At 49.0% G+C, this 26,252-nt stretch overlaps 1 protein-coding gene across 5 annotated transcripts in view; it reads right to left on the bottom strand.

Moving 5' to 3' along the window:
- Positions 1–490: 490 nt before the first annotated feature.
- Positions 491–26,252, bottom strand: part of CCDC40 (coiled-coil domain 40 molecular ruler complex subunit) — a 43,496-nt gene continuing 17,734 nt past the window's right edge. For all 5 annotated transcript variants that reach the window (XM_082372798.1, XM_082372800.1, XM_082372799.1 and 2 more), the window contains 11 exons: positions 23,231–23,352; positions 15,820–16,063; positions 15,557–15,739; positions 11,237–11,482; positions 10,044–10,257; positions 9,455–9,624; positions 9,254–9,345; positions 7,725–7,845; positions 4,636–4,824; positions 2,961–3,119; positions 491–1,892 (listed from right to left, as the gene is read on the bottom strand). In XM_082372798.1, the coding sequence (XP_082228924.1) occupies positions 1,647–1,892; positions 2,961–3,119; positions 4,636–4,824; positions 7,725–7,845; positions 9,254–9,345; positions 9,455–9,624; positions 10,044–10,257; positions 11,237–11,482; positions 15,557–15,739; positions 15,820–16,063; positions 23,231–23,352 (1,986 nt within the window). In that variant the 3' untranslated portion in view covers positions 491–1,646. The remainder of the gene's footprint in view (positions 1,893–2,960; positions 3,120–4,635; positions 4,825–7,724; positions 7,846–9,253; positions 9,346–9,454; positions 9,625–10,043; positions 10,258–11,236; positions 11,483–15,556; positions 15,740–15,819; positions 16,064–23,230; positions 23,353–26,252) is intronic.

The following is a 26,252-nucleotide window of genomic DNA, read 5'->3' as shown; positions in this document are numbered from 1 at the left end:
CGTGGAGTTTCCGGGGTCCCCGATGTTACTGGGGTCACTGTCGTTTCTGCTGCCTCCTGCCGCGCGCGGCCCTGGCACGGTGTGCTCAACTTGTCCAGTAGGAAAGCACTGACCAATCCCTCTATCGATCGACCCCTCCCCTTTCGGGCGTCACGACTGCCCGCACCCGCCAAGCCTCCACTCTGTGGGGTTGCCGCGTACCTCCCCTACCCCGCCGCTCGCTGGGACCACCGCAGCCCGGGTCCAGCAGTCAGGTCCGCTCACCTCCGCGCACGCGCGCCCGGCCCCCTGCTCACCTCCGCGCACGCGCGCCCGGCCAGTAGCAGCAACTTCAGGATCCAGCGCACACCCGAGCAGTGGCGGCGGGTCACGTGACAGCTCCCTGCGCAGGCGCCCTTAGTGAGTGCTCGCCTCCGGGCGTGCGCCCTCTGGTGGCGGGGCGCTTGGGGGCGACCTCGCCCTCCTTGGGCCTCGGCGCCCCTGGAACGTGGGAGGGGTTCAGGGGGCGCGCACCTTGTAGGGGAGAGCTCTCGGGGGAGAGGCGGGGCCTCGCCTTTTGGGGTCGCAGAGGACGCTACGCCCCAGCATGAGCGAACCCTCAGCATCCTGGCGCCGTACTGGCCGCCCGCCGAGGCACGGCTCTGCGAATCTAGCACCCAGACGACAAAACAGCGAAAATTTGGAAGCAACTTAAGTTCCGAAAAGGAAAACATTGTCATAACCCATAAAATCGACTGTCGTGAAAATGTTCAATGACAAGGAACTTTTCATACACAAAGTCTCATGTTAGGGCAAGCTTAAAAAAAAAAAAGAGGGGCAAGCTTGTACAGCAAGAAACCAACACAACATCGTAAGGCAATTATACTCCAATAAAAATTAATTAAAAAGAAAAAAAAAGGAGAAAGCTTTCCAAAACGACATACAAAAGCCGGACCCTGTGACCTTGTCAGGTGGAACCAGGCACAGAAAGCCCGGCGCAGCGGTGTCAGAGCAGGATTGAGGGCTTCCTCGCTTCTTTGTGGGTTTTGCATTTCTGAAATGTTTTAGAATAAATACAATTTTCTCTCATATTAAGAAAAAAAGTTTTATTTTTCTGCTGAAAGTTTAAAATTACTTTGTAGAACATTTTCCCTTTAAACTGCAGAGAAGGCATAGGTAGCAGGGGCTCAGGACTGAGTGTGGGGGGAGGAGCCCTGGCTGGAGGAGGGGGCGGGACAAGGGGGCAGACAAGGAGGTCTGTGTTCATGCACCTGTGTGGTCTTATCTCAGGCATTAGGCTTCCAGACGCAGCCAGGGGTTCACATCCCCCTGGACTTGCTCCTGTAAGCTGGGAATCTGGATTTAACCCAAGCTGGGAGTGGGGGCAGGAGCAGAGACCTGGGTTTCCAGTTTTACTTGGAGGAGTAAGCCCAATGTGGGAATACGGGTTCGCGTTCACTGACGCTGCCTTTGCAAGCGGAAGACTCACCGAAAAGCAACTGGAAACGCTGGCATTTGACTTGGTTTAAACTGCTGGGTGGGTAAAAAAAAAAAATTCCTACAATGCTGGCCTGTCTGTTTCTCTTAACTGGTGTCTCTGAGGGTAGAAAGATTTGAAGTCCCTGATGATACACAAAACTGATCTCCTCCTTGGGGTAGGGCACTCTCTAGGGCCCGGATGACTCCAGCCTGTTGCTGATGGACCGGCTGACCTTGAGCAGGGCCTCCTGGAACTGGGGGTACTCGTCCTTCACGTGGTGGAGGATGGTGCTGATGCTGGCCAGGCGGTCGTCCAGCCGCTTGAGCTCTGCCAGCAGTGATTGCTTATTGCGGAGCAGGAAGCTGTACCGCCCGTCCTTCACGGCCTGCAGGTGCTTGAGGCGTGACTGCAGGGCCACGAGCGTGGAAAGGTTCTTGGGTGGGACAAGAGACCCCGTGTCAGGCTATGCACATTAAAAAGAGGACACCCACTGGGCTGGCATGAACTCCAACTCAAGGACATGCCAGAGGAGAACTTTGCAGGAACGAACAGCTGAGGGTGCCGAGTCTCCAGATCCAGGCAAAGAGGCTGACATGCATGGGGTGGAGCCTGGACCCTCCCTCACCCGCCGTCCAAACTGCCAGGTGCCAGGCCCGGCGCCCACCACTCCCATCTCAGCTGGTCAGGCCCCAAACCCTGCAGCCCTGCTTGACCCCTCTCTTCTGCTCACACCACCACATCCAATCCAGCAGGAAATCCCACTGGGGCGACTTTGAAACTATATGCAGAATCTGACGGCTTCGCACTAGCCCCAGCCTACCCCTGTTCCGTGCATCCCCATCCTCCTTAAGTACCATGATGGCCTCAAACAGGTTCCCGTGTCCACTCTTGGCCCTCCCATTCCATACTCAACATCAGAGCCAAGCGATCCCGATAACCCCAAGTTACTCCTCCCCTCCCCCAACCCCCTCCCTGAGGGAGAAGCCCATAGTCATAGTGGTGCACCCCCAAGCTGTACAAGCCCAGGGGCCCTTGGGCAGTCTCCAGCTCCTGCTGTACCTGGCTGCCCCCCTACCTGGGGGTGCTCACTCCCTTGCTCCCTGCAAGTCTTGACTCCAATGTTGCTTCCCCTGTGTGGCCATCTCAGACCACCCTACTCACAAGTGCAGCCCCCATCCACCCGATGCTCCTTCTCTGCTCCCTGTTTCTCCGGAGTATCTATATCACCATCAGATATATGGTATTTTTTTTCTTATTAGTTTTGTTTATCACCTGCCCTCCCGCCCTCAGAAGGAGGGCAGGGATTGTCACCTTTTCTATTCTAGTCTGTTGCCCTAGCACCCAGGACAGTGCCGGCCCATGGAGACTTCATGGGAAACGTGAGGTGGAAGACAGTAGCAGGCAGTGCTGTGACCAGCCTGGGCTTAGCTGGGCCAGAACAGGCCTTGCTGCTGGGTTCCTGTGGCCCTGGTGGCCCTGGTGGCCCTGGGGACTTGCCTACCTGTCGCTTGAGGGCTGCCAGCTGGTACAGGTCAGCTTCGAGCTCGTCGGCCTTGGCCTGCATCCTTGACAGCTGCTCCTGTTTCTCCAGGAGGGAGTCACTCACGGATTTTTGAGTTTCTTCCAGTTCTAGGATGGTTTGGGTGCACTCCTCGGTGGCCTGGGGGGTTAGACAGGAGCATCCTGGGACCCTGCCCACCGGTTATTCAGCCGACAGAGCAGAGTCAGGCTGGGAGGACCCCCAGGACCCTCTATGCACATGATCCAGGAGGATTTCCAAAGAGGGGGTGCAGGAGAGTATTGGGGGTGGGGAGGCCAGCAAGGGAGCCCTGGCCGGACCCTCTGTGGGGTGGGGCGGAGAGGAGTCCGTCACCAAGCTGGGCAGAGGAGGCCCCTGGGGAGCCACGAGGGGTCGAGAGGGATGGACGCCAGGAGTGGCCAACGCGACAGAGAAATGCACAAACCAGGCCCGGAAAAGGCCCCTCTGCGCCTCCAGTAACATCCAAATGAGCAGTTGGATCAAGTCTGTCATTTTCGGCTACCTTCCGTCATACAGGACTCCCCCTACAGGGGCTATTCCAACATTCTCCATTCAGTCCTCTGGGTGATGCCACGAGGTGAGGACCCATTTCACAGGTCAGTAAACAGAGGTACAGAGAGGTCGGACAACGTGCCTGAGCCATGAGTGGAAGAGCAGGGCTGGGACCCATGGTGGGGCTCCGAGGCCGCTTTCTGTCTCATGTAACCCTTGCCTCTCAGGGAGGGGTCACTGCTCCTATCTCCACTGGCAGACGAGGAAATTCAGGCATGGAAGGTTTCTATACGCACTGAGGCCACATAGCTGGTCAGCAGGGGCTGAGGGAAGTCTGAGCCCAGAGCCCAGCCTGGTGATCACAAAAGGAGGGGGCACTGGGGCCATACAGCTGGTCCCCGCTCAGGGCAGGGCACACACCACATGCTCAGTCGATGTGGCCTGGTGGATGGGGACATGGGCTCGAGTGGGTGCCCTCCACGTTCCCACTGGCCCATCCCCAGCACCCACTTGGGGTCAGTGACACAGGGACTCGTGCCCTTCACCAGCACTCCATACTTCCCTGATGCCATTTCTGTTAGGCAGGAAGGTGGAGAAATAGGGCCACCTCCAGTCCTAAGCTGCACCCTCCCTATATAGATCTTCTGTTAAACCCAAGACAAACTCCCAAAGAGAGCCCCTATCAGAGCAGGACGTTAGGGGCACTCGGGAAACACCTACTGATCTGGCACCCACTGTAACTTGACCCAGAACCAGCACGTGGGGTGTGAGGCTCAGGCTTTTGTCCCCAGCACAGAAGAAAGCAGCTTGTCTGATTCTGCACCCGAGCTCCTTCCATCCCCCCAGCCCCCACTGTCACTTCTCTGTCTCCTAAAACAGCCCTGACACAGCAACTGTGACCATAGCTCTGGGAATGAGGGGAAGAAGAAGAGGCGGTGAGGCAGGTGGGGCAGGGAGGGACCCACCAAGAAGCAGGCAGGAAGGACAGAGTGAAATCGCAGCCCAAGCTGGGGAAAGTACATCAGAAATACGGCCCTGGCCAGTGATGTCTGCACGCCTGCCAGCGGGGCTGGTGACACAGGCTGAGCACCTGTGGACAGGTGGCCTGCAGCATGGCCCCTTCCCAGTCGCTCGGCTCCCCTACCTTGTGAATGTCCCTGATCTTCCGTCTCAGCTCGGTCTGCTTGTGGTGGAAGTCTGTGCGGGTGAGCAGATTCTTGTCCATCTTGCACTGCCTCTCGGCCCGGGTGGAGACGGTCTCTCTGCGGGCGACAGCCAGCTCCATGTCCCGGACCATCTTCTCCTGCTGCTTCAGCAGTTGGCCGTGCTTGACCTGGGTGCACAGGGCAGAGGGACCTCCCACCACATCCAACTGAACCATCAGGGAACCCACAAGGGTGATGTCCCCAGGGGAGAAAGGAACCTGGGGGCTTAGTCAACCGGTCAGAGTGATTTAAGGTCCATGTAAAGAACACCAGGCAAACAGGGCAACACTGAGGAACCATCAGAGACCAGGGCAGGTGGGGCGACATGAGGACAAGATGTGGCCCGGGGCTGGGTCCTGGAGCAGAAGAAGGACATTAGCCAAAAAAAACGGTGAACTCTGGTTAGAATTTGTAGTTTGGTTAACTGTATTGCACCAAGGTTAATTTCCTCATTAGGAAAAACGCACAGTGGCTTTGTGAGATGGTGGCGTGAAGGGCCTATGGGGCCTGGGGCTGGGGGCTGGGTCGTGGTGGGAGCTGGGCCACGAGGGGCGCCAGGGAGCTTTCTGCAGGGGTGGACGTGCTCTACGTCTCCACGGGGTGGTGGCTGCATACGTGTGCACTGGACATTTAAAATAAGTTCATGTTACTGCATGTAAGTTGTTCCTCAATAAAGTTGATTCAAAATAACAAAAGGATAGACAGGCAGGAATCCCCAAGTTAAGTTAGGAGTGGTGGTGGGACGCCTAGCCCACGAGGTTTAAAACAGAGCAAGAGTGACAGTAACCAAATGCTCTGCGCTGGCGCGAGCCCGTCAGAATAACTGTCACAGCAGAGCAGAGATGCAGGACAAGGATGGCATCCTCATCTCCATCTATGTGATCAACGTGGCCGTTCAAATCAGTGAGAGAAGCACAGATCATCTGATACATGCTGCTGGCATAACTCACTCCCCAGCAGAGAGAAAATAGAGATGGACCCCTATTCACAACATACCCCCAAACAAATTCCAGGTGGCTTCAAGATCTAAGTATGTGCAAACAATTGAAAAAACTCAGGAATCTGTTTGTGTAACCTCGAGTTGGGGAACCTCCTTAACAGTACAGGAGACCCAGGAGCCATACAGGAAAAGACTGATACACAACTAAACACTAAACACATTCTGAGCGGAAAGAGACCATAAAAAAAATGTGTAAAGGCAAGCAGTAGACCAGAGGTAACGTTTAGAATAGGTATTAAAGACAGGGGTTATTAACCCCAATATACAAGGAGGTCCTAAAAATTGCTAAGAAATAAGAAACAGGAAAATCAGGCAAAGATATAAACAGGCAACCTCCCGAGGAGGAAACGCCAAAACACACACACACATATACACACAGGCACACGCGTGTGCTCAGTCCCCCACGTGTAAACCAGCAACGCAAATCCACTGAGAAACCCCTTTTCATGCAGTGGGTTGTCAAATATTATAGACCGATAAACAAATGAGTGACTTTAGCAAAATCACAGGAACAAAGTCAATGTACAAAAGTCCATTGTATTTCTGTACCTTAACATTGAGAAACTGGAATTTGAAAATTTTAGAAAGTACCATTTACAATAGCACCAGAAAACACGAAACACTTAGGTATAAATCTAACAAAACATATGCAAGACCCGAATGCTGAAGACAAAAACACTAACAAGGGAAATCAAACAAGACCAAGTAAATGGGGAGACAGATACACCTGCTCATGGGCTGGAAAACTCAGCAATGCTAAGGTGTCAATTCTCTCTAAATTGATCTGTAGCCTCAAATCCCAATCGTGATACCCGCAGGAACTTTTGTAGAAACTGACAGGCTGATTTTCAATGTTTTTGGAAAGGAAAAAGATATTGAATAGACAAGACAATTTTGTAAAAAAGAACAATGTTGGGGGAATCACATTGGACAGAGCCACAGAAATCAAGACCGTGTGGATTTGGGCTCTTGGATCAGTGGACACAGCAGAGGGCCCAGAAACAGACCCACGAAAACAAATATGGTCACTGATTTCCACAAGGATATCATTGTAACAATTGTTTATAGTGACAAAACAACAAACTGGAAACAATCTGAATCTTCACATCAACCTAGGAATGTTTCATTAAATTCTGTTATATCCATAGTATAATCTGCAACTGTTAAAGAAAGATAATGTCTGTATTACTTTTTAAAAAAATAAGTTGCTGAATTATATGTACTATTTTTGTTAAGGAAAACAAAACAAAACAAAACCACAACTAGGAGGGAAGGGGGCGGTAGCCCCATCCGTCCATGTATGTGTGTGTGTGTGTGCACGTGCCTGTGTGGGTGTAAGCTCTGTGGTAGAGGGTTTGACCTGCTGCAGCTTCTGCGGTTTGAAAAGTCAGTTAAATGGAGTGTTTTTTTAAAAACTTATCAGCGGTAGATGCATTTGATCAGAATTCCTCTGGACTCAATAGCTAGCGGGGTTATTATTAACCACGTAATTGTAAAAGTGATGTCACATTTGTTTTTATTACCTGCTCTCATTTGTATCCTTAAGGCCCTGAACCTTTGGCTCAGTGACAGCCTGTGATTTAATTACCAGCCTTTTCTCAAGGGAATGAAATCCAGCTAAAGATGACAGTAGAGAGAAAACATGGCTCGGAAGGAAAAGGTGGGTGTGTTCCTTGAACCCTTTTACTGAGTGAGAGTCTTTCTGGTCCAACGGTGGGATACATCTCACAAATGGGTCATGAGATTGGGGGTGGGGGGCGTGTCACAGCCAGCGTTTAAAAATACTGGAGTGCATTGCTTGCACAGACTGAGGGTAAAATAGTAGTTCATGAATACTGTGCAGACAGCTGTGTGTCCTGTAATCATTTCGGTGCAGTAAGAACAAGAATTGGACAGGCCCTGATGCAGGAGGTCGGCAAGGGGAACAGCGAGTTTCCTTGTGCTTGGGCTGCAGTCTGCTGTGCCTGAGTGGTTTCCTCCCAGGACCCCGAGCTCCCAGGCTCCCCACACCTCCCTCCTCCCACCCACCTTCATCCTGTGGATCTCGGCCTTCATGGCCCGGATCTCTGTCTGGCCCGTCTCGGAATCCACTGAGGCGCGCATCTCTTTTGCCAGTTGGATTTTTTTGTCCCAAAGCATGATCTGGTGTCTTTAAGGGAAGGAGAGGCAGTGTAAGAGCTGGAGAACGAAGGGGTTTTCTTTCTGATGCTTCGGTGAGCGCTGTGTGCTGTGCTTGGGGCGGGCTCCGAGCACAAGGAGCAATGTCTGTAATGGGCTACGGGGTGCCTTCCCGTCCATGAGGGGCGGCCTCGCCTAGCAGGTGGCCTGGTTAATTTGCAGGCACCTAGGCAAGGGTTTAAATAGAAACAAATGTTACCATTCTGGGACCAGAAGGTGAACTCAACCCCAGTGCCCACCACCCTCACTGGGGGGCTGGGGGGGAGCAGAGGAGAAAACAGATATGTAACTTTAGGAGAAACTGAGAAAAGCAAATATAAGTGATAGAAGTTGATATAAGAAGAAGTCAAAAGCCTAGATAGACGAAGAGCCTGAAAGCTATTAAAGTGTTAGCAAAGACACATGCCCCCCCCACCCCCTGTGGTCTGAATGTTTGTGTCCCCACCCCCCCAAATCCACATGTTGGAATCCTTACGCCAAGTCTTGGGATGGTGATGAGGTCATGAGGGTGGAACCCCCATGAATGGGATTAGTGCCCTCATGAAAGACACCCCACAGATCTCCCCCTCTCCTGCCACCCTGTGAGGACACAGCAAGGAGTCTGCAACCCAGAAGAGAGCCCTCACCCGACCATGTAGGCACCCTGATCTCAGACTTCCTGCCTCCAGAACTGTGAGCAATAAATTCCTGTTTATTGTTTATAAGCCCCAGTCTGTGGTGTTCCGTTGTAGCAGCCTGGGGGGACTAAGATCCTCTGCAAGCTCCAGGTGGTGTTATGTGTAGATTCTGTCAAACCACAGGGAGGGAATGATCCCTTTGACACTCAGCCCCTTGGCAATCACATGACACCAATCAGGGTGCATGCATACAGTACCCGCTCAGGAGCCCTTGCAACTGGAGATACAGATCTACGTGCACCAACGGGGAAGGACATCCACAGAAAAATATAAGGTTACTTCAAAGGGGGACATAGAGACCAATCTCATTTTTGTTTAAAAAAAAAAATGAAAGAAATACACAGAGAAAATGGTAAAGTAAGAGGGTTGGATTAAGTGTGATTCTCCTTTCTACTCTGCACATAGTGTTACGGTTTAAAATGCTTACCGTTGGGTCTGGATTACTCTTACAATCAGGCACCAGAAAGATCATACAGTTTTAAAAAAGTCTGTCCCAAAGGAAGCCACTCTATTTCCAGCGACCACGATCATGGGTCTGGCGGGAGGGCTGCCCTGAGCTCAGGAGACAAGAACCCCACTCTTCCCCGGGATCCCCCTCGGGTCCCAGAGCCGCCCCCACCTCCCGGGCCGGTTTACGTGGACGGTGGCCTCCCACGGCTCCGTGGGGCAGCGACCCTGGGACCGGAGGCGCCCGGCACTCACTCCGCCTCCACCAGGCTGTTGAGCACGGCAGCCTTCTCCTCCCTGAGCTCGTTCAGCTTCTCCTGCATTTCGATGGTCTCTCGCTCCGAGGCCTGCATGGGGAGGGGGCGGCTGAGGGTGGGGCTGAGGGCTGCGCACACCTGTTCCCCCGCCCTGCCCCCTGCCTGCCCACCGCGGGCGGGAGCTCAAGGTGGAGCCCACCTTGAGCGCGCGCACGAACTCGCCCTCGGTGGCCTGGTTGCCCTGCTGCAGCTCCTCGGCGCTGCATCGGTTCTGGTTCATCAGCACGTTGAGCTTCTTCAGGTCGCTGTCCAGGTCCCTCATGTGCCGCTCGATCTGCTTCTGCTCCTTCTTCTCCTGGTCGATCTTGTCTGCGGGGAGGGCGGCCGGGGGTCGGGGGTGGCCCCTGGGGGTAGTGATCCGGGTCTGTGCCCAGAGCACCCTACGGCCCCGCCGACCTTTGGGCACCCCCGCCCAGCCAGAGGAGGCCGAAGGGGACAGGGTTGGCGCTCAGACACCAAGCCCCTAGGAAAGACCAGCCAAGCTCAGGGGCAGGGCCGGAAAGCAACGACCCTGACCACCAACAGGGGGGTTTGGGTGGCCCAAGGGCAGGAGCAGCAGGCGGCAGGACCTCCGGGGAGAAGTGGGCATGACGCGTTCAGGCCGAGTGGGCCCTGGACACCAGGCAGCACTTCCTGTGGGGCTGCAGGGCTGGGCTGACCAGGTGGGACCAGGTGGGACCGGGACACCACAGCAGGTGCTGTGGAGGGGGCTGGGCAGGGGAGCTCACTTTCTATCCGTAGTTTCTTCTGCTCCAGGATGTGGATGTCCTTCTTGGACATGTCCAGGGAGGCCAGGTGCTCCTCGCGCTCCTGCGTGACCGTCACCATCTCCTGCTGCAGTCGGAGCCAGGTCACCTGGGCCTGCGTCACGCCGGCGTTGTGCTCCTCGATCAGCTTGGTCAGCCTCTTGATCTCCAGCTCCAGGGGCCCCACTTCTTCCCCCTGAAAGTGATGTTCACCAGAAAGCAGAATGAGCCTCTAAATCCGGGTGGGCTGCCGAGGTTGGGGACCCCTGAGATCATGTGTCTGTACGACGAGTAGGGGGTCTTTACTCAGAGGGACCAGGGACCCTGTCATTGGGTCCCCTCCCCTGAGGGCCCAGGCCATACGGCCTGACCTGCTGTGGGAGATATGGGTCTGGGGGTCTGTGACCCCTTCCCCTCCCTCCACTGGCCGGGCCCCACCATGCCCCAGTCTTGGGGCAGGGGCAGCAGGGCCTCTGTCACCCAAAGGGGCTTTGCAAATTGTCTTTTAACAGCACACTGTCATGGGTTAGGGTCTTTACTCCCTTGGAATCCACTCAGGTTGCAGCTCTGAGACTGCACTCTGGTGTCGAGGTCTACCTAAGAGTGTGCCCCCAGCTGCCCATTCTGCTCTGGGACTTGAAACTGTTGGTGGGTTCCTCAGGTCAGCGATACCTGGATAATCTGTAGGACTTCAAGCCCCAAACTCATCAGACCACTTCACTCAGAGCTGCAGTCAGTGGGTGAGATCCCGCCCGCTGCCTGTCTTTGCATAGCCCGTGGGCCGCACAAAAAATCAGAAGAGAATTTTGTGCCAGGCGGAAGTTATATGGAATTCAAACTTCAGGGACCCTAAGTTAGGTTCTACTGCACACAGCCACACCTGTCTGTTTACGTACTGCCTGTGGCTCCTCCTCATAGCCGCTGGGGTGAGGGGTTGCAACAGAGACCATCTGGCCTGTAACACCTGAAATACTGACTATCTGGCCCAGCAGAGAAGGTCTGCAGACAGCCCCTGAGTCAGCGCATTCTGCACAGACACACGTGCTTCACCTGTAAGATCGGCGGGACAGGAACGCGTGTGTCCTACGTGAGTTTGTTTCTGAACATAAGAAGTTCCTGAAATGGCCAGGCATAGATATCAACCCGAGCGGCCTCTCTTGGCCCTGGGGTCTTACCCCGAGTTCAGAAATCATCTGCTCCAGCTGCTTGTTCAAAAAGTTGATGAGGCCTTGCTTTCTCTCAATCAGGATTGTGCGCCTGGAGATTTCATTTTCACTGTTTGTGATGAGGTCGTTGACTTTTTTCACTTCCTTGTCCAGCTCAGCCAGTGTCTTCTGATGCATGTCCAGCCTGCAGCTGGTGTTCGTGATGTCCAGGGTGGTCTGAGCAATGTCACCGTCAATCTTGGAATGATGTGTCACCTGAATTAGCAGAAGGAAACATGTCTGAACTTTTTTTCTCTTTCTGGGAGGCTCCAAATGAGCTGGTTGGCTTCTTGTTTCCTTGATCCTCCGGGTATTCATCTGGAGAAATTCCAAAACATAATCAGGAGAGGAGGATGTTGGCTTTCTCTCCACCTCATGACCTGTCAAAGGACCTACTTGTTGGAACCCTATTGATTTCTCACAAAAAAAGAAAGCTAACATTATTGTCTCTTCTTATCAAACAAACAGTAACGTGCATTGAAATGGGGAAATGTGAAAATACATATGATCACCCATAAATCTGCCACACAGCTAGCCAGCATCACTATTTAGAATCTATCCTGCTTTCCCGACTTTGTATATAAACCCCTCTCCCCCCCACCACCAAAAGAAAAACAGGATCACACTCTACATATAGGTTTGTAAGCCACTTTGCAATTTGACAAATTTCACGTCAAGTCATTTTTAATGGCTGTGTAATACTCAGTCATATTTGTAACAGAGATTAGGAAGCAAGTCACAGCTGTCCCTGGGAATGTCATCTGTTCCACAATGATCATGGGGCACTGCTCTTGACAGCTCGTGTGTTTTGGTGAGGAAAACCAAGATGCCTGCCTTCTTTGAGCTTGTCAATCTGTTATCAACATTCTGACTCTAAATAATGCTGTGACAAACACCAACTTCTAATTTCTATTTGATGGGACAAATGTCCTTACATTTCACTGGAAAAGCTGGACACAGTCCTTGAGAGAAAAGATTGTACTGTGGGGTGTCACTTGCCACTTGGCTGGAGGCTTGTGACCCTGGGGCTCTCGCCAACCTTGGTTCTGGGGGTGGGAGCTTCGGCCCAGGGCAGAAATGCCCAGGGCTCCTCAGGGCTGCCACTGTCCTGAAGGCTGGGCCAGCCCACCCTGCCTCCTCTGTTGGCTTCCGAAGATAGATTTGCTCCATTCTTTCCTACAATGGAGGGTTGATCATACGGATACTTGTGAGAATCAGGGAGGGAGGCAGCTCGGGCTCACTTTGGGATCAGGGCCCTTTTCCCCAAGCTGTGGCTCTGCCTTGACCTTGCTAGCCAGCCCCTCTCCATTGGTTGCCCACTAGTTCCTGCCCACGCAAATCCTCAGCTCTCTACCAGCCTGTGGCTCCCATCAACTCCTAGTCTCCCAGGGTCATCTCTGCCCCTCCCCACATGACCCCAGCTGGCTCTGTCACACATGCACTCTCTGACCAGCCATCGTGCATGGCTTTCCAGGACATTCCTAGGTTTAAAGCCAGACCCTGCCAGCACCTCAAGTCACCCAGCTCCTTGCGGTCACACCTTGGCCCCTCTGGCCCCTCTGAGCTCTGGCTATCCACCTGTCCCTTTCTTTGCCAAGACCATCCAAGGTCAATGGGTCTTCACAGGGGCCCTGCCTTCCTCTCTACCCCAGTGCTAGCCACCCTGGAAGGGCTTCAGTTCCTAAGTCCCCTTTCAGCCACCAACCAGGCCAACCAGAGCACCCCGACCTCCCCTCAGTACCCTCGGGCTGTTTGTCCCCTTTGTTGAGACCATCCTGGCCTCCTCCTGGGACATCAGTACTGCTCCTGAACTAACTGTGTAGGCCCCACGGTTCACCTGTGCCTGCCCTCCCTCTGGACCCAGCTGTGGATGATTCTGTCCCTCCACAATCTCTGCTCCTTGTCCCAGATATGCCCACCCTGTCTGCCACCAGCCCATTGGGGTGTAATGAGCAGTTCGGGAAAAGTGCCCCCTTTCCAGAGCTGGACTTGTATCTGCTGGCTGTTGTTGTAACAAATGCTGGCCCAGGACTCTTTACTGCCCTCCTGTGGACGTGGGTGGTAGTACACCTGCCACCCACCAATTGTTGCAACAGATGCTGGACCAGGATTTTACTGCCGTCCTGTGGACATGGGTGGTGGTCCCAGATATGCCCACCCTGTCTGCCACCAGCCCACGGGGTGTAATGCGCAGTTTGGGAAAAGTGCCCCCTTTCCAGAGCTGGACTTGCATCTGCTGCCTATTGTTGTAACAAATGCTGGCCTGGGACTCTTTACTGCCCTCCTGTGGACATGGGTGGTAGTACACCTGCCACCCACCAGTTGTTGCAACAGATGCTGGACCAGGATTTTACTGCCATCCTGTGGACATGGGTGGTGGTATACTTGCTGTCCACCAACTGTTGCAACAAATGCTGGACTAGGACTCCTTATTGCCCTCCTATGGACATGGGTGGTAGGACATGTGCCACCCACCAATTGCAACAAACGCTGACCCAGGACTCTTTACTGCCCTCCTGTGGACATGGGTGGTAGTACACCTGCTGCCCACCAATTGTTGCAACAGATGCTGGACCAGGACTTTACCGCCCTCCTGTGGACATCAGTGGTAGTACACATGCCGCCCATCAATTGTTCCAATGAACGCTGGCCCAGGACTCTCTACTGCTCTCCTGTGGACTTGGGTGGTAGTACACCTGCTGCCCACCAATTGTTGCAACAAATGCTGGACCTGGACTCCTTATTGCCCTCTTGTGGACATGAGTGGTAGTACATGTGCCGCCTACGTGGGTGGCTGGGGAAGAGGGACACCTGGGGGCCAGGGGACCGGCCTCTGTGGTGCTGCAGCAGGGCCGGGCAGGTTTACTTCACACCCACCACACTCCATAGCTTCTCCAGTACACACTGCCCCCCACCCCCAGTTTTGCTCCCAGCAGGTAGTCTTGCCCCCACTTCCCAGAATAAGAACTGGAAATACTCCACCAGCATCAGCTAGGGCATCTCAAGGAGATCCAGGCATGGGTGGTCTTGGTTCCAGCCCTGTCTCCCTGGTTCCTTGGCACACCAGGCCAGGAGCGAGCTGGTCTCCTCCCAGGTGTCTGGGAGGGGTGAGGTGCTTCAGGCTGCTAGCCAGATAGACAGCAGCCCCGAGGCAGGGGTTCACATCACAGGAAGAGCCAAAAAAGAAACTATTTAAGTAACAAATTGCTTTTCTAAGGACACAGGGACCCCCCCACTCAGAGAAAAGCAAGACCCCTGGGGGAGCGGGGGAGCAGGAGAGAGCTCATGACAGGGGTGGGGGGAGGTCCCCAGGCCAGGTGGGCCAATTACATTCACTCAGGACCTCCAGGCACACCCTGGGGAGGCAAAGGCTTGGGCAACTCCACAATCCATTTAAAATGCTCCTACCAATTTGACCAGGGTTTCTGCTGCAGCAATTTATCCTCAGACATGTGGACAAAGATGTGTGAGCAAGCATGTTCAGTGCTGAGTTATTTATAAAGTTTAAAACCTAGAAACAACCTGAAGTGTCTAATGAGAGAACTGTTGAACAAAACATACATTTGTAGGATGAAATGTGATACATAAGCCAACATGTACTTTTTCTAAGAATATTTAATGGACAATGTTATGTTGAATGTGGTCAATAATGTAAAATAAAACACTACATACATAGTGAAAAATTCATTGACATATACACTTGTTTGTGCACTTTTCTCTCTGTGTTGTATTTCATTAAAGTTAATGTAAATGGATTAGAGTGGATTAAAAACTGGTATATAGTAAGAGTCCTATGTCCTCTAGGGTAGTGTGTGCACAGGTGTCTTCACACGTGTGTTCATGTATGTGAACATGTTGCACAAATGTGTGCATGTTGGTGTGTGTGTGAATGAGTGTGCATGTGTTTGCTCACATGTGGGGATGTGTGCACGTGGGGATGTGTATGTGCATGTGTGTTTCTGTGTGTCTTTGTGTGTATGAGTATGACCGTGTGCGTTTCGAAAAATTTCCAGAGGAAATACACCACAATTTCAGAAGAGATTATCTCTGGATGGTGGGACTGCAGCTGTCTTATTTTCCTCCTATGCCTTTTTGTACTTCTAGGTTTTCTACAATAAAAATGCATTCCTTTTCAACTAGAAAAAAATGAAAGATGAATGAACATGCTGAGTGCCCCTTGCTCCCGCCCATTCCACTGCATGTGGTCTGTTCCCTGCGAGAGGCGCCCCAATGCCTGCTCTCCCTGAGGGCACCTGCCTTTCGAGGCCAAGGTGTGTGCAGGTGGCATACCAGGTTGGTCTTTTCCTTCTGGAGCTTCAGGATGAGCTGGTGGAAGGACTTGGTCATCTTGTTGGAGGTCATGTGCTCTTGCAGCTTCTCCACGATGGAGGCATCCATCTTCCTCCTCAGCTCCAGCTCATGCTGGATGGTCTGGTGGAGAGTCTGCAATTCGCCCATGGTTGCCGTGTATTCCTGGAAAGGAAGAGCTAGAGGGTGGGTGCTGTGAAGGAGGTCGGGGAGGCTTGCCCTGCGGGTGGGAGACATGACCGTACCATGTGGGCCTTGCCCAGTGCATCCTCCGTGTCCAGCAGGGTGAGGCTGTAGGTGTTGAACTCGTTCTGCAGGGCCTCCTCCTTGGCCAGGCACTGCGAAGTCAGTTTCTGCATCAGGCTGGTTTCTGTCTCTGCCCGGTTCAGGATACTGGCCAGCTTCTCGTTCTTTTCTTCCTCCTTTATGATGGATTTCTTACAGGCTTCGAGCTCGCCATCCATGGACTTGACCTGATGCTGGCATTCGCTGCCAAAATTGAAAGAGCAAAGCTAGGACATCGGAACACCAATGTGTATGGTGGTGCCCTGCTCAGAGGAAGCTCACAGAGTGGAGAGAAAGAAATTAGGAAACCAACTCTTTTAATAGTAGTCGAATCTTTTTTTTTAAATTTTTTATGACGTTCGCATATTATTTATTTATTTATTTATTATTTTTTGGCCGCACCGCACGGCATGTGGGATCTTAGTTCCCTGACCAGAGATCCAACCCACACCTCCTGCAGTGGAAGCATGGAGTCTTAACCACTGGACTGCCGGGGAAGTCCCAATAGTAATCGAATCTTGACTAATATTTTCTAATGTATTAGAACTATTATCCGGGACTTCCCTGGCAGTCCAGTGGTTGGGGCTCCATCCTTCCACTGTAGGGGGCATGGGTTCAATCCCTAGTTGGGGAACTAGGATCCTGCATGCTGTGCAGCCAAAAATAAAAAAAATAAATAAAAATAAAAGTTAAAAGAACTATTACCCATCTCAAGTCCAAGTCTAAAACTCTTCTAATATTGTGATTATGGGAGGGGGAAAGGGCAGAAAACTGTTGCCTTGTGCTTGTGGGTGGGGAATGGTTGGCGCCAGCCCATCTCCTTTAGTCATGACCATAACCCTGGAAAGGATATGCTGTTATCTCAGTTTTGTACTCGTGAACACGAAGCTTAAAGCATTTGAGGCACACAGTGAATGGTGTGGCTGGGAGGAACACAGGTGGCTGTCTCTTCAAATCCCCTCAGCATACTGGTCATGGAAATACCCATAAGTAATGTCAAGATAAAAAATGCAGATCCTGGATAACGGAATTTGAATTTTTGTGTGTGAGACATTTTTTCCCTTTCATTCTGTGCTGTCCTGCTGTACTTTAAGCATGCTTTTCTCTACTTATGGTATCTTATCCTTTGAATAAGTTCTTATTCAACAATTCAAAAAGTACTTTCTTCTTGAACTAGAATAATACCTTCCATATTTTTCTCACATCTATTCCTGGGCCTTGAACTCTTTTCCCCAAGCAACCTGTTACTGTCTCTTAAATGTCTTGCCAGATATATTTTATGCATATATAAACATTATGTTTGTGGGTGTTTATGTATTTCTCTCCACTTAAAAAATTACAAGTGGAAGCTTAGTATATCCTGTTCTGCACCTTACTTTTTCTTGTGTTGTATCTTAGAGATATTCATTATCAGTGTACATAGAAATTGCCTTAATTCTTTTCAATGACCAGATAGTATTTTAAATATCTCATTGGTATACAATTAGGCTCTATCCAGTTTTCTGTTTTTTCCCCAATTTCACCAGTATAGCAATAAACACCTGCACACATTAAAAAAAAAAAAAGATACTGAAGAGATATGCTGTGTTCACGCAGCAGAAGATTCAATATTATGAAGGTGTCAATTCTCCTCAAACTGCTCTATAGTCTCAATGCATTTCCAATCTCAATGCCAGTAGGCATTTTTCCCCCAGAAACTGACAAGCTAATTCTAAAATTCATATGGAAATCCAAAGGACCTAGAATAGCCAAAATAAGTTTGTAAAAGAAGAAAAAGGACTCCCAGTGTCTGATTTAAAGACTTTCTATAAAGCTGTACTTATGAAGACAATGTGGTATTGGTGAAAGACAAATAGATCAATGGAACAGGATGGAGAGTGTACACACACACACACACACACAATTGACTGATTTCTGACAAAGGTGCCACAGTATTTCAGTGGAGAAAGGATGGTCTTTTCGCCAAGGGTGCTAAGACAACTGGAGATGGACATGCAAAAAAAGACTGAACCTCAGACCATAATAAAATTAACTTGAAATAGATCATATACCTAAATGGAAGAGCTAAAATTATCAAACTTTAGCAGAAAACATAGAGAAAATCTTTATGACTCTAGGTCAGGCAAAGATTTCTTAGAGAGGACATAAAAAGCATGAACTATGAAAGAAAAAAATTAATAAATTGGAATTCATCAAAATTTAAAACTTTGGCTCTTCAAAAAACACTGTTAAGAGAATGAAATTACAAGTCAGCCTGGGGAAAAATATTTTCAAAATACACATCTGGTAAAGGACTTGTATCCAGAACATATGAGAACTCATAACTCAATAATCAGATAAACCACTCAGTTTAAAAATGAGCAAAAGAATAAAATACCTAGGAATAAACCTATGTAAGAAGGCAAAAGACCTGTACTCTGAAAACTAAAAGACACTGATGAAAGAAATTGAAGATGACACAAACAGATGGAAAGATATACTATGTTCTTGGATTGGAAGAATGAATATTGCTAAAATGACCATACTGCCCAAGGCAATCTACACATTCAATGTGATCCCTATCGAATCACCAATGGCATTTTTCACAGAATCGGAACCAAAAGTTTTAAAATTTGTATGAAAACACAAAATATCCTGAATAGCCAAAACAATCTTAAGAAAGAAGAACAGAGTTGGAGGAATCACACTCCCTGACTTCAGACTACACTACAAAGCTGCAGTAATCCAAACAGTATGGTACTGGCACAATAAAACAGACACATAGATCAATGGAACAGCATAGAGAGCCCAGAAATAAACCCACATACTTGTGGTCAATTAATCTATGACAAAGGAGGCATGACTATACAATGGAGAATAGACATTCTCTTCAATAAGTAGTGCTGGGAAAACTGGACAGCTACTTGTAAAAGAATGAATTAGAACATTCTCTAACACCATATACAAAAATAAACTCAAAATGGATTAAAGACTTAAATGTAAGACTGGATACTATAAAACTCCTAGAGGAAAACATAGGCAGAACACTCTTTGACATAAATTACAGCAATATTTTTTTGGATCTATCTCCTAGAGTAATGGAAACAAAAGCAAAAATAAACAAATGGGAACTAGTTAAACTTAAAAGGTTTTTCCCAGCAAAGGAAACCATAAACAAAACAAAAAGACAACCTACAGACTGGGAGGAAATATTTGCAAATGATGTGACTGACAGGAGATTAATTTCCAATATATACAAACAGCTCAAACAGCTCAACATAAAAAAAACAAACAACCCAATCAAAAAATGGGCAGAAGATCTAAATAGACATTTCTCCAAAGAAGACATACAGATGGCCAACAGGCACATGAAAAGATGCTCAACATCGCTAATAATCAGAGAAATGTAAATCAGAACTACAATGAGGTATCACCTCACACCAGTCAGAACGGTCATCATCAAAAAGTCTACAAATAATAAATGATGGAGAGGGTGTGGAGAAAAATTTTACATTCCACTGTTGGTAGGAATGTAAATTGCTGCAGCCACTATGGAAAACAGTATGGATGTTCCTTAAAAAACTAAAAATAGAGTTACCATATGATCCAGCAATCCCACTCCTGGGCATATATCCAGAAAAGACAAAAACACTAATTCGGAAAGATTCCTGCACCCCAGTGTTTATAGCAGCACTGTTTACAATAGACAAGACATGGAAACAACCTAAATGTCCATCGACAGATGAATGGATAAAGAAGATGTGGTATGTGTGTATGTATGTATATATATATATATACACACATGGACACACACACATATATATGCAATTACTCAGCCATAAAAAGAATGAAATAATGCCACTTGCAACAACATGGATGGACCTAGAGATTATCATACTAAGCGAAGTAAGTCAGTCGGAGAAAGACAAATATATGATATCACTTATATGTGGAATCTAAAAAAATGATACATATGAACTTATTTATGAACTTATTTACAAAACAGAAATAGACTCACAGACATAGAAGACAAACTTACGGTTACCAAAGGGAAAGGGGGTAGAGAGATACATTGGGAATTTGGGATTAACAGATATATAGATAAACGATAGCACAGGGAACTATATTCAATACCTTGTAATAACCTACAATGGAAACGTATATATATATATATATGTATATATATATATATATCTGAATCACTTTGCTGTATACCTGAAACATTGTAAACAACTATACTTCAATTTTTAAAAATGAGCAAAAGACACCTTTTATCAGAGAAGATATATGCATGGCAAATACTCACATGAAAAGACGCTCAATATCATTGGTCATTAGGAAGATGCAAATTAAAATCTCGACAGGACACCACAACATATCTACTAATGGCTAAAATTTAAATGACGGCACTATTAAGTGTTGGTGAGGATGAGAATGGCTGCGAATCTCAAATGCTGCCAAAGTGTTTCCCAAAGTAGTCTGTTCCATTTTGCATTCCCACACCAAGACCTGCACACAATGTCACAGCAGCTCTGGTCATGCTACCCTCCAAACTGGAAACAACCAAATGTTGATATATCCACATGAGGGACTACTACTCAGCAACTGATCTTGTAACATCAGGCTGACTCTCAAAGCACTGTGCAAAGTGAAAAAAAAGCTAGACAAGAAAAGCTACGTATTGGTGTGATCCTGTTTATATGACATTCTAGAAATGACCAAACTATAGGAACAGAAAGCAGATCAGGGTTGCTGGGGGCTGGAGGTGGGAAGAGGTACTGACTTCTGGGATGCAGGAAATAGCTGATATCTTGAGTGTATGATGGCTACTTGCGTCTGTCCATTTGCTGAACTGAACTGTGCTCTGAAAAAGGATAACTTTTTACATAACACTAGTAATTTACATAATAAATTTGTACATAAATTATCCTCAATAAACCAAACTTTTAAAAGTTACTCATTTTCTTTTTTAGGAAGTAGAAGCCTTATAAATACCTAGAATTTGACAATAACAATAACAATAAGACATCCAATATTTATGACACAAATCTGAACACTCAGTAAAACATGCATGGGGGAAAAGACACCAGAATGCTAGCTAATCAACTGTCATTGTCACAAAAGGAGAAAGACTGTGGTATTTTAAATCTTTATCTCTGTTTTTCTAATTTCCTGTAATGTGATCACTTACCCTTGATAAAAATTATTTTTAAAAAAGACACACTTGGGAATCCCCTGGCGGTCCAGTGGTCCAGGACTCGGCACTTTCACTGCTGTGGCCCGGGTTCAATCCTTGATCAGGGAACTAAGATCCCACAAGACCCACAGAATGGCCAAAAATAAAAAAAATAATAAAATAAAAAAGACACTCTTTAAAAATGTCCTTCATAGAGAACAAACTGGTGGTTGCCAAGGGGGAGGGGGTTGGGGGAGGGATGGAGTGGGAGGTTGGGGTTAGCAGATATAAGTTTTTATATATAGGATGGATAAACAACAAGGTCCTACTGTAGAGCACAGGGAACTATAGTCAATATCCCATGATAAACCATAATGGAAAAGAATATTTTAAAAATGTCTACATATGTATAACTGAATCACTTTGCTGTACAGCAGAAATTAATACAACATTGTAAATCAACTGTACTTCAATTAAAAAATTGATTTAAAAAAGTCCTTGATTAACAGATACCAGTGGAAAATAAACAGAATGAAAAGAACTGGTGGAATCTAGAATATGTCTGAAGCTTGGCCCAATCCATCTGAGGATTAAGAGGGAACCTGTTACAGGATCTCAAGGCGATAAAGCTGACAGATTAACACCCAGCAGAGGTGCTGAGCCCTGCCTGTCCCACACGTTTCCTGTCGGGAAGTATGACAGAGGCAGATACCAGGGCACAAGGGGACCTGTTTGTGTCCCTATCCCTGAGAGGGTGTAAATTCTAGGCAGGGTATCCCCCCCATCCCAAGTTAAGCACAGTATAGTCTTTGTATTTTCTGGCTTGTTCTGAGACGTTTCACATGGAAATGACCCATCTGCTTTGAATGTATGACTTTCAGTGTTTGCTGCAGCCTCAACATGATTCTTCACCTGTGGTTGGGAGGCACTCCTAATGCGACTTTGTCACTAACTACAAAGATTCCGTAGGATCTGCTGCCTTTCAAGCCTCTGTGTGGTAGGGACCCACAATAATAGAATATGATTGCTTACACACACACACACACACACACACACACACACATACACAAAACACACACACACAGGAAGTGCTGGACAATGGGGGGGGGGTCCCTGTGGGGGGCACAGGCCATGAGACTCCCAGCCTCAACCTTACTCAAGGTCGACGTTGGGCAGGAGGAAAAAGCTGCCCACAGGCCAAGGCCTCTCCTGCACCAAACACAGGACAGCATTGAGGGGGCAGACACAGCGGGAGTGGGCAGGCCAGCAGCCCCAGGGGGCAGGGTAGAGAGGAGTCCAACCCCACAGCCCTGAGCCCGCCCGGTTCCTCCACCTGCGTGTTTAAAGGGAAAGCAGATCCTTAGCCGGACTTTGCCTGGACAATTCCATGATTCTCCCTTTGGCTTTCTCTCATCGACTCAGGGAAATGAAGGAAACGAGTATTTTTAATCCAGCATTACCCATGTAAAATGGCTTGTTTCAAAAACAATCAGTCCCTCCGTTTTTGTTTTTCTGAGGTCGAGTCGAGCTATGATGTGCTCGCTCCAGAACTGGCTTCCACATCTGGGCCCCAAGCACCCTGGAGGTTTGGGGAATTCAGGCAGTGCTGTGTCTGGAAGCCTCTGTCTCCAGCACCCCGCCCAGGCTACACGTCCAGCCCTCGCTAGAAGTGAGAGGGGAACGCGAGGGGGGCCTCTTCCTTCCCTTTTCAGGGAGATTAAAGCAGGATTTCGGATGGAACTCAGCCCTCGGCAGAACAATAGAGAAGGGATGAAGTTTCTGCACACAGGTGGTGAAACTGCAAATCAAAGGGACACCTTTATCTGCCCAAGATAAATACCCCTTTTTCTTTCTCTCTCTCTCTCACTGTTTCTCCTTAATCCTCCCAGGAAATCTGAGCATGAAAGCTTTGCTGCCCTGGTGCCACGGAAAGTTTGAAAGGATTTAAGAAACACTGAAATCTGGGTGAACAATAAGGGGGCTTCAGGGCGGAAGCTGGGGCCGAAGGGCTGCGGGGCTGCAGGTGCACCCCTTTGTCCCAGGAGAGCCGAGGATGGGCACTCCGTGCTCACCTGTGAGGAGCCGGGCGTGGAGTCCACTCCGCACCCGCCTCCGCATTCCCACACTTGTCACGAGCTCTCCCCGCTCGCCCAGACACCCCCCTGGTTCTGAGCCACCTGGCCCACCTCCATGGCAACCAGAAGGGCCGCCTGTACCTGAGTGCCTCTTGGATGGTCTTGTGAGCCTCGTCGCGATGCTTCATGCCCACCAGGCTGGTGGCCCACTGCTGCAGGATGCGCTTTTTCTCCATGTTGATGGCATCTATTTCCGTGCAGGCCTGCAGTGGAGCGTTGAGGTTACTTGGATGTTGGTCTTATGTCATTAAGCTCAGAGCCCCAAAAGGATGTCGGAGAGCCCCGAGCTTCCTGAATCATCTTCCTTCTCTGTTACCCATGCTTTTCTTTATCTGCATCAGCAGAAGGACACATGTGAAATTAAACATGGCTCTAAAGACCTGTCTAACACCTGCCTGAGCCTTGAGCCCCAGCTGTGACACGGGAACAGTAACAGTACCCACATCCTGCGGCCGTCGGATCAGAGGGGATGGTGCCTGTACACCCAGCACATTCTTAGCTCGACCACAATTGCTGTGTCGTGTGGTGCTCAGAATGTCCTGATGGTCATTTCAGTGGAATCATTGCACTGTTAGCAAGTTGGCCTCGTGCTGATTCCCGGAAGGGGCACTGAGTGGGAGCTCGGGTGAGACCCCCATTAGGCCACGAGCATCTCTGTGGAGGTGCTGAGTCCCAGCAGCGTCTGCTCTTGGTGGATGTGCATGGTAGATGCTGGAGGAAGTCAGAGTGGCCTTGAACACTCACAGGGATGATAAAAGGGTGGAGCTGGACGTGAAAGGAGGCGTCACCCCTGGGGATCCCACTCTCAGGTGTCAGGGCTTTAAAAAATCATCTATTCATTATTATTATTATAGAGCATAAAGTGGTATGAATTAATTATACCATGACTGGTGAGACATTTCAGGATTTGGGTAAGTTATTAACTGAGGAGGTTGCTCTGTGCCGTGGAGTAGGTTGTGCACTGCCCAACAGTGCCCGACCGAGGCAGTAGGTACCAAAACCACTGGGCTCCTCCCCAGGCTGGGCTCTGCGGGGCTGGTCAGCCAGAGGCAGGTGCCCCCCGACTCCCCAAGGCTGCCAGACGAGGGCCTGCTGACCAAGGTACAGGCTGAGATGCAAAAATCGAGGCCGAATTCAGTCTTTAAATGTTTTAAACACACTCCTCATCAAAAAAAGTGTTTATTCTACTCAGATTAGAATATGGAAATAAGCAAAAAGAAAATAAAAATAATCTCACAACTTAGAGTTTACCATTTCTAACACCCCAGTGTTATCTTCCTGTGTGTGTGTGTGTGTTTTGTGTGTGTGTGTGTGTGTGTGTAAGCAATCATATCCTATTATTGTTTTGTAACTTAGTATTAAAAAGTAGTGGGGGGCTTCCCTGGTGGTGCAGTGGTTGAGAATCTGCCTGCCAATGCGGGGGACACGGGTTCGAGCCCTGGTCTGGGAAGATCCCACATGTCGCGGAGCAACTAGGCCCGTGAGCCACAATTACTGAGCCTGCGCGTCTGGAGCCCGTGCTCCGCAGCAAGAGAGCCCGCGATAGTGAGAGGCCCGCGCACCGCGATGAAGAGTGGCCCCCACTTGCCGCAACTAGAGAAAGCCCTCGCATAGAAACGAAGACCCAACACAGCCATAAATAATAAATAAATACAGTGTAAAAAAAAAAATTGCCATCAACTGGTGGCTTAAACAACAGAAATTTATTTAAAAAAAAAAAAAAAAGTAGCGGGACTTCCCTGGTGGTTATGACTCTGCGCTCCCAATGCAGGGGGCCAGGGTTCGATCCCTGGTCAGGGAACTAGATCCCATGTGCATGCCGCAACTAAGAGCCCGCAAGCTGCAACTAAGAGTTCGCATGCCACAACTAAGATCCCACGTGCTACAACTAAGACCTGGTGCAGCCAAATAAATAAATATTAAAAATAAAAATAAAAAGTAGCATATCGTGAATGGGTTTCCATGCCAGTAAATATTTATTTTATTGGTGGGATAGTCCTCCACTGCATGGATATATCATAATTTGTTTAACCAATGTCCTCTTCTTGGGACTTTCTTGGTTATCACATACAGCACTGTGTCCCCAGTGACTCTCTATTCATTTTGTTCGTGAAGTATGTAACGTATACAGAAATTTTATTTGCATGCCTATTCTCCCTGGAATGAAGTCCAAACAGTGATATTTTGGGAGAGCTTGCTGGGGAGTGGGGTGGGTGTCCCTGACATGCAGTACAGTATTGCCCTTGAATAAGGATCTTGATGAAGACAGACTGCACCCCCGCCATCAGTATGGGAGCCCCAATTCCCCTGCCTTGTTCATCTTTGCCAACTTGGTGGGAGAACCCCTGTCCCACTCTCGTCTGTCGTCAATGTCTGTGTCGTACCTGCCATGGGACCCCTGTTCTGGGTGCAGGAATGCAGGATGAACAAACGTGGGACGGTCCTGTCCCGATGGCACACAGCCAGCAGGGAGGGGTGGGAGGCAAAAAAGACGTAATGAAAGAAAACTACAGCATCGTGTGTGTGTACACAATCATCACAGAGCAGAATCGCACATGGCAGATTCTGAATTGATTTTCAAAATCTCTTTGCACCACCAAACTTACTGGTGTTCTGCTTAGAAAGGCCTCTCCAACCCAGGGCTTTATAAATATTTATCTTTTTCTTTCTTCTGGTACAGTTTCCCTTGTTTCAATACTTGATCCCATGTGGAATTTTAGTGTGTGGTATGAGGAAAAGATTTGATTTTTTTCCCCAAATGATTAACCAAATGTCCCAACACCACCGGGTGCATAATTCACTTGCTCTCCATTAATTTATAATCCATGAAATTTCTATATAAACGTTTCCTTGATTCTGAGCTCTCTCACAGGCTCCCACAGCCTACCTGTCTGTCCCTGACTCCAGTAATTCATTATTTTAGCCTCTAGGGCTTTATAGTATTTAGTGCTAGGTGGACCCACCATTCCGGTTTGTCCTGGACTCCCCTGGTTCTAGCCCAGAAAGTCCCACGTCTCGGGAAATCTGTCATTTCCGGGCAAACTGGGAGCGTGGGCCAGCCTTCATGAACCTTCCTCCCTGGACAATTCTCTGCTAGTCCTCT

Source organism: Balaenoptera borealis, assembly GCF_965194805.1.
Source record: "Balaenoptera borealis genome assembly, chromosome: 20".
NCBI lineage: Eukaryota > Metazoa > Chordata > Mammalia > Artiodactyla > Balaenopteridae > Balaenoptera > Balaenoptera borealis.
This window is presented reverse-complemented; position numbering and strand designations above follow the sequence as displayed.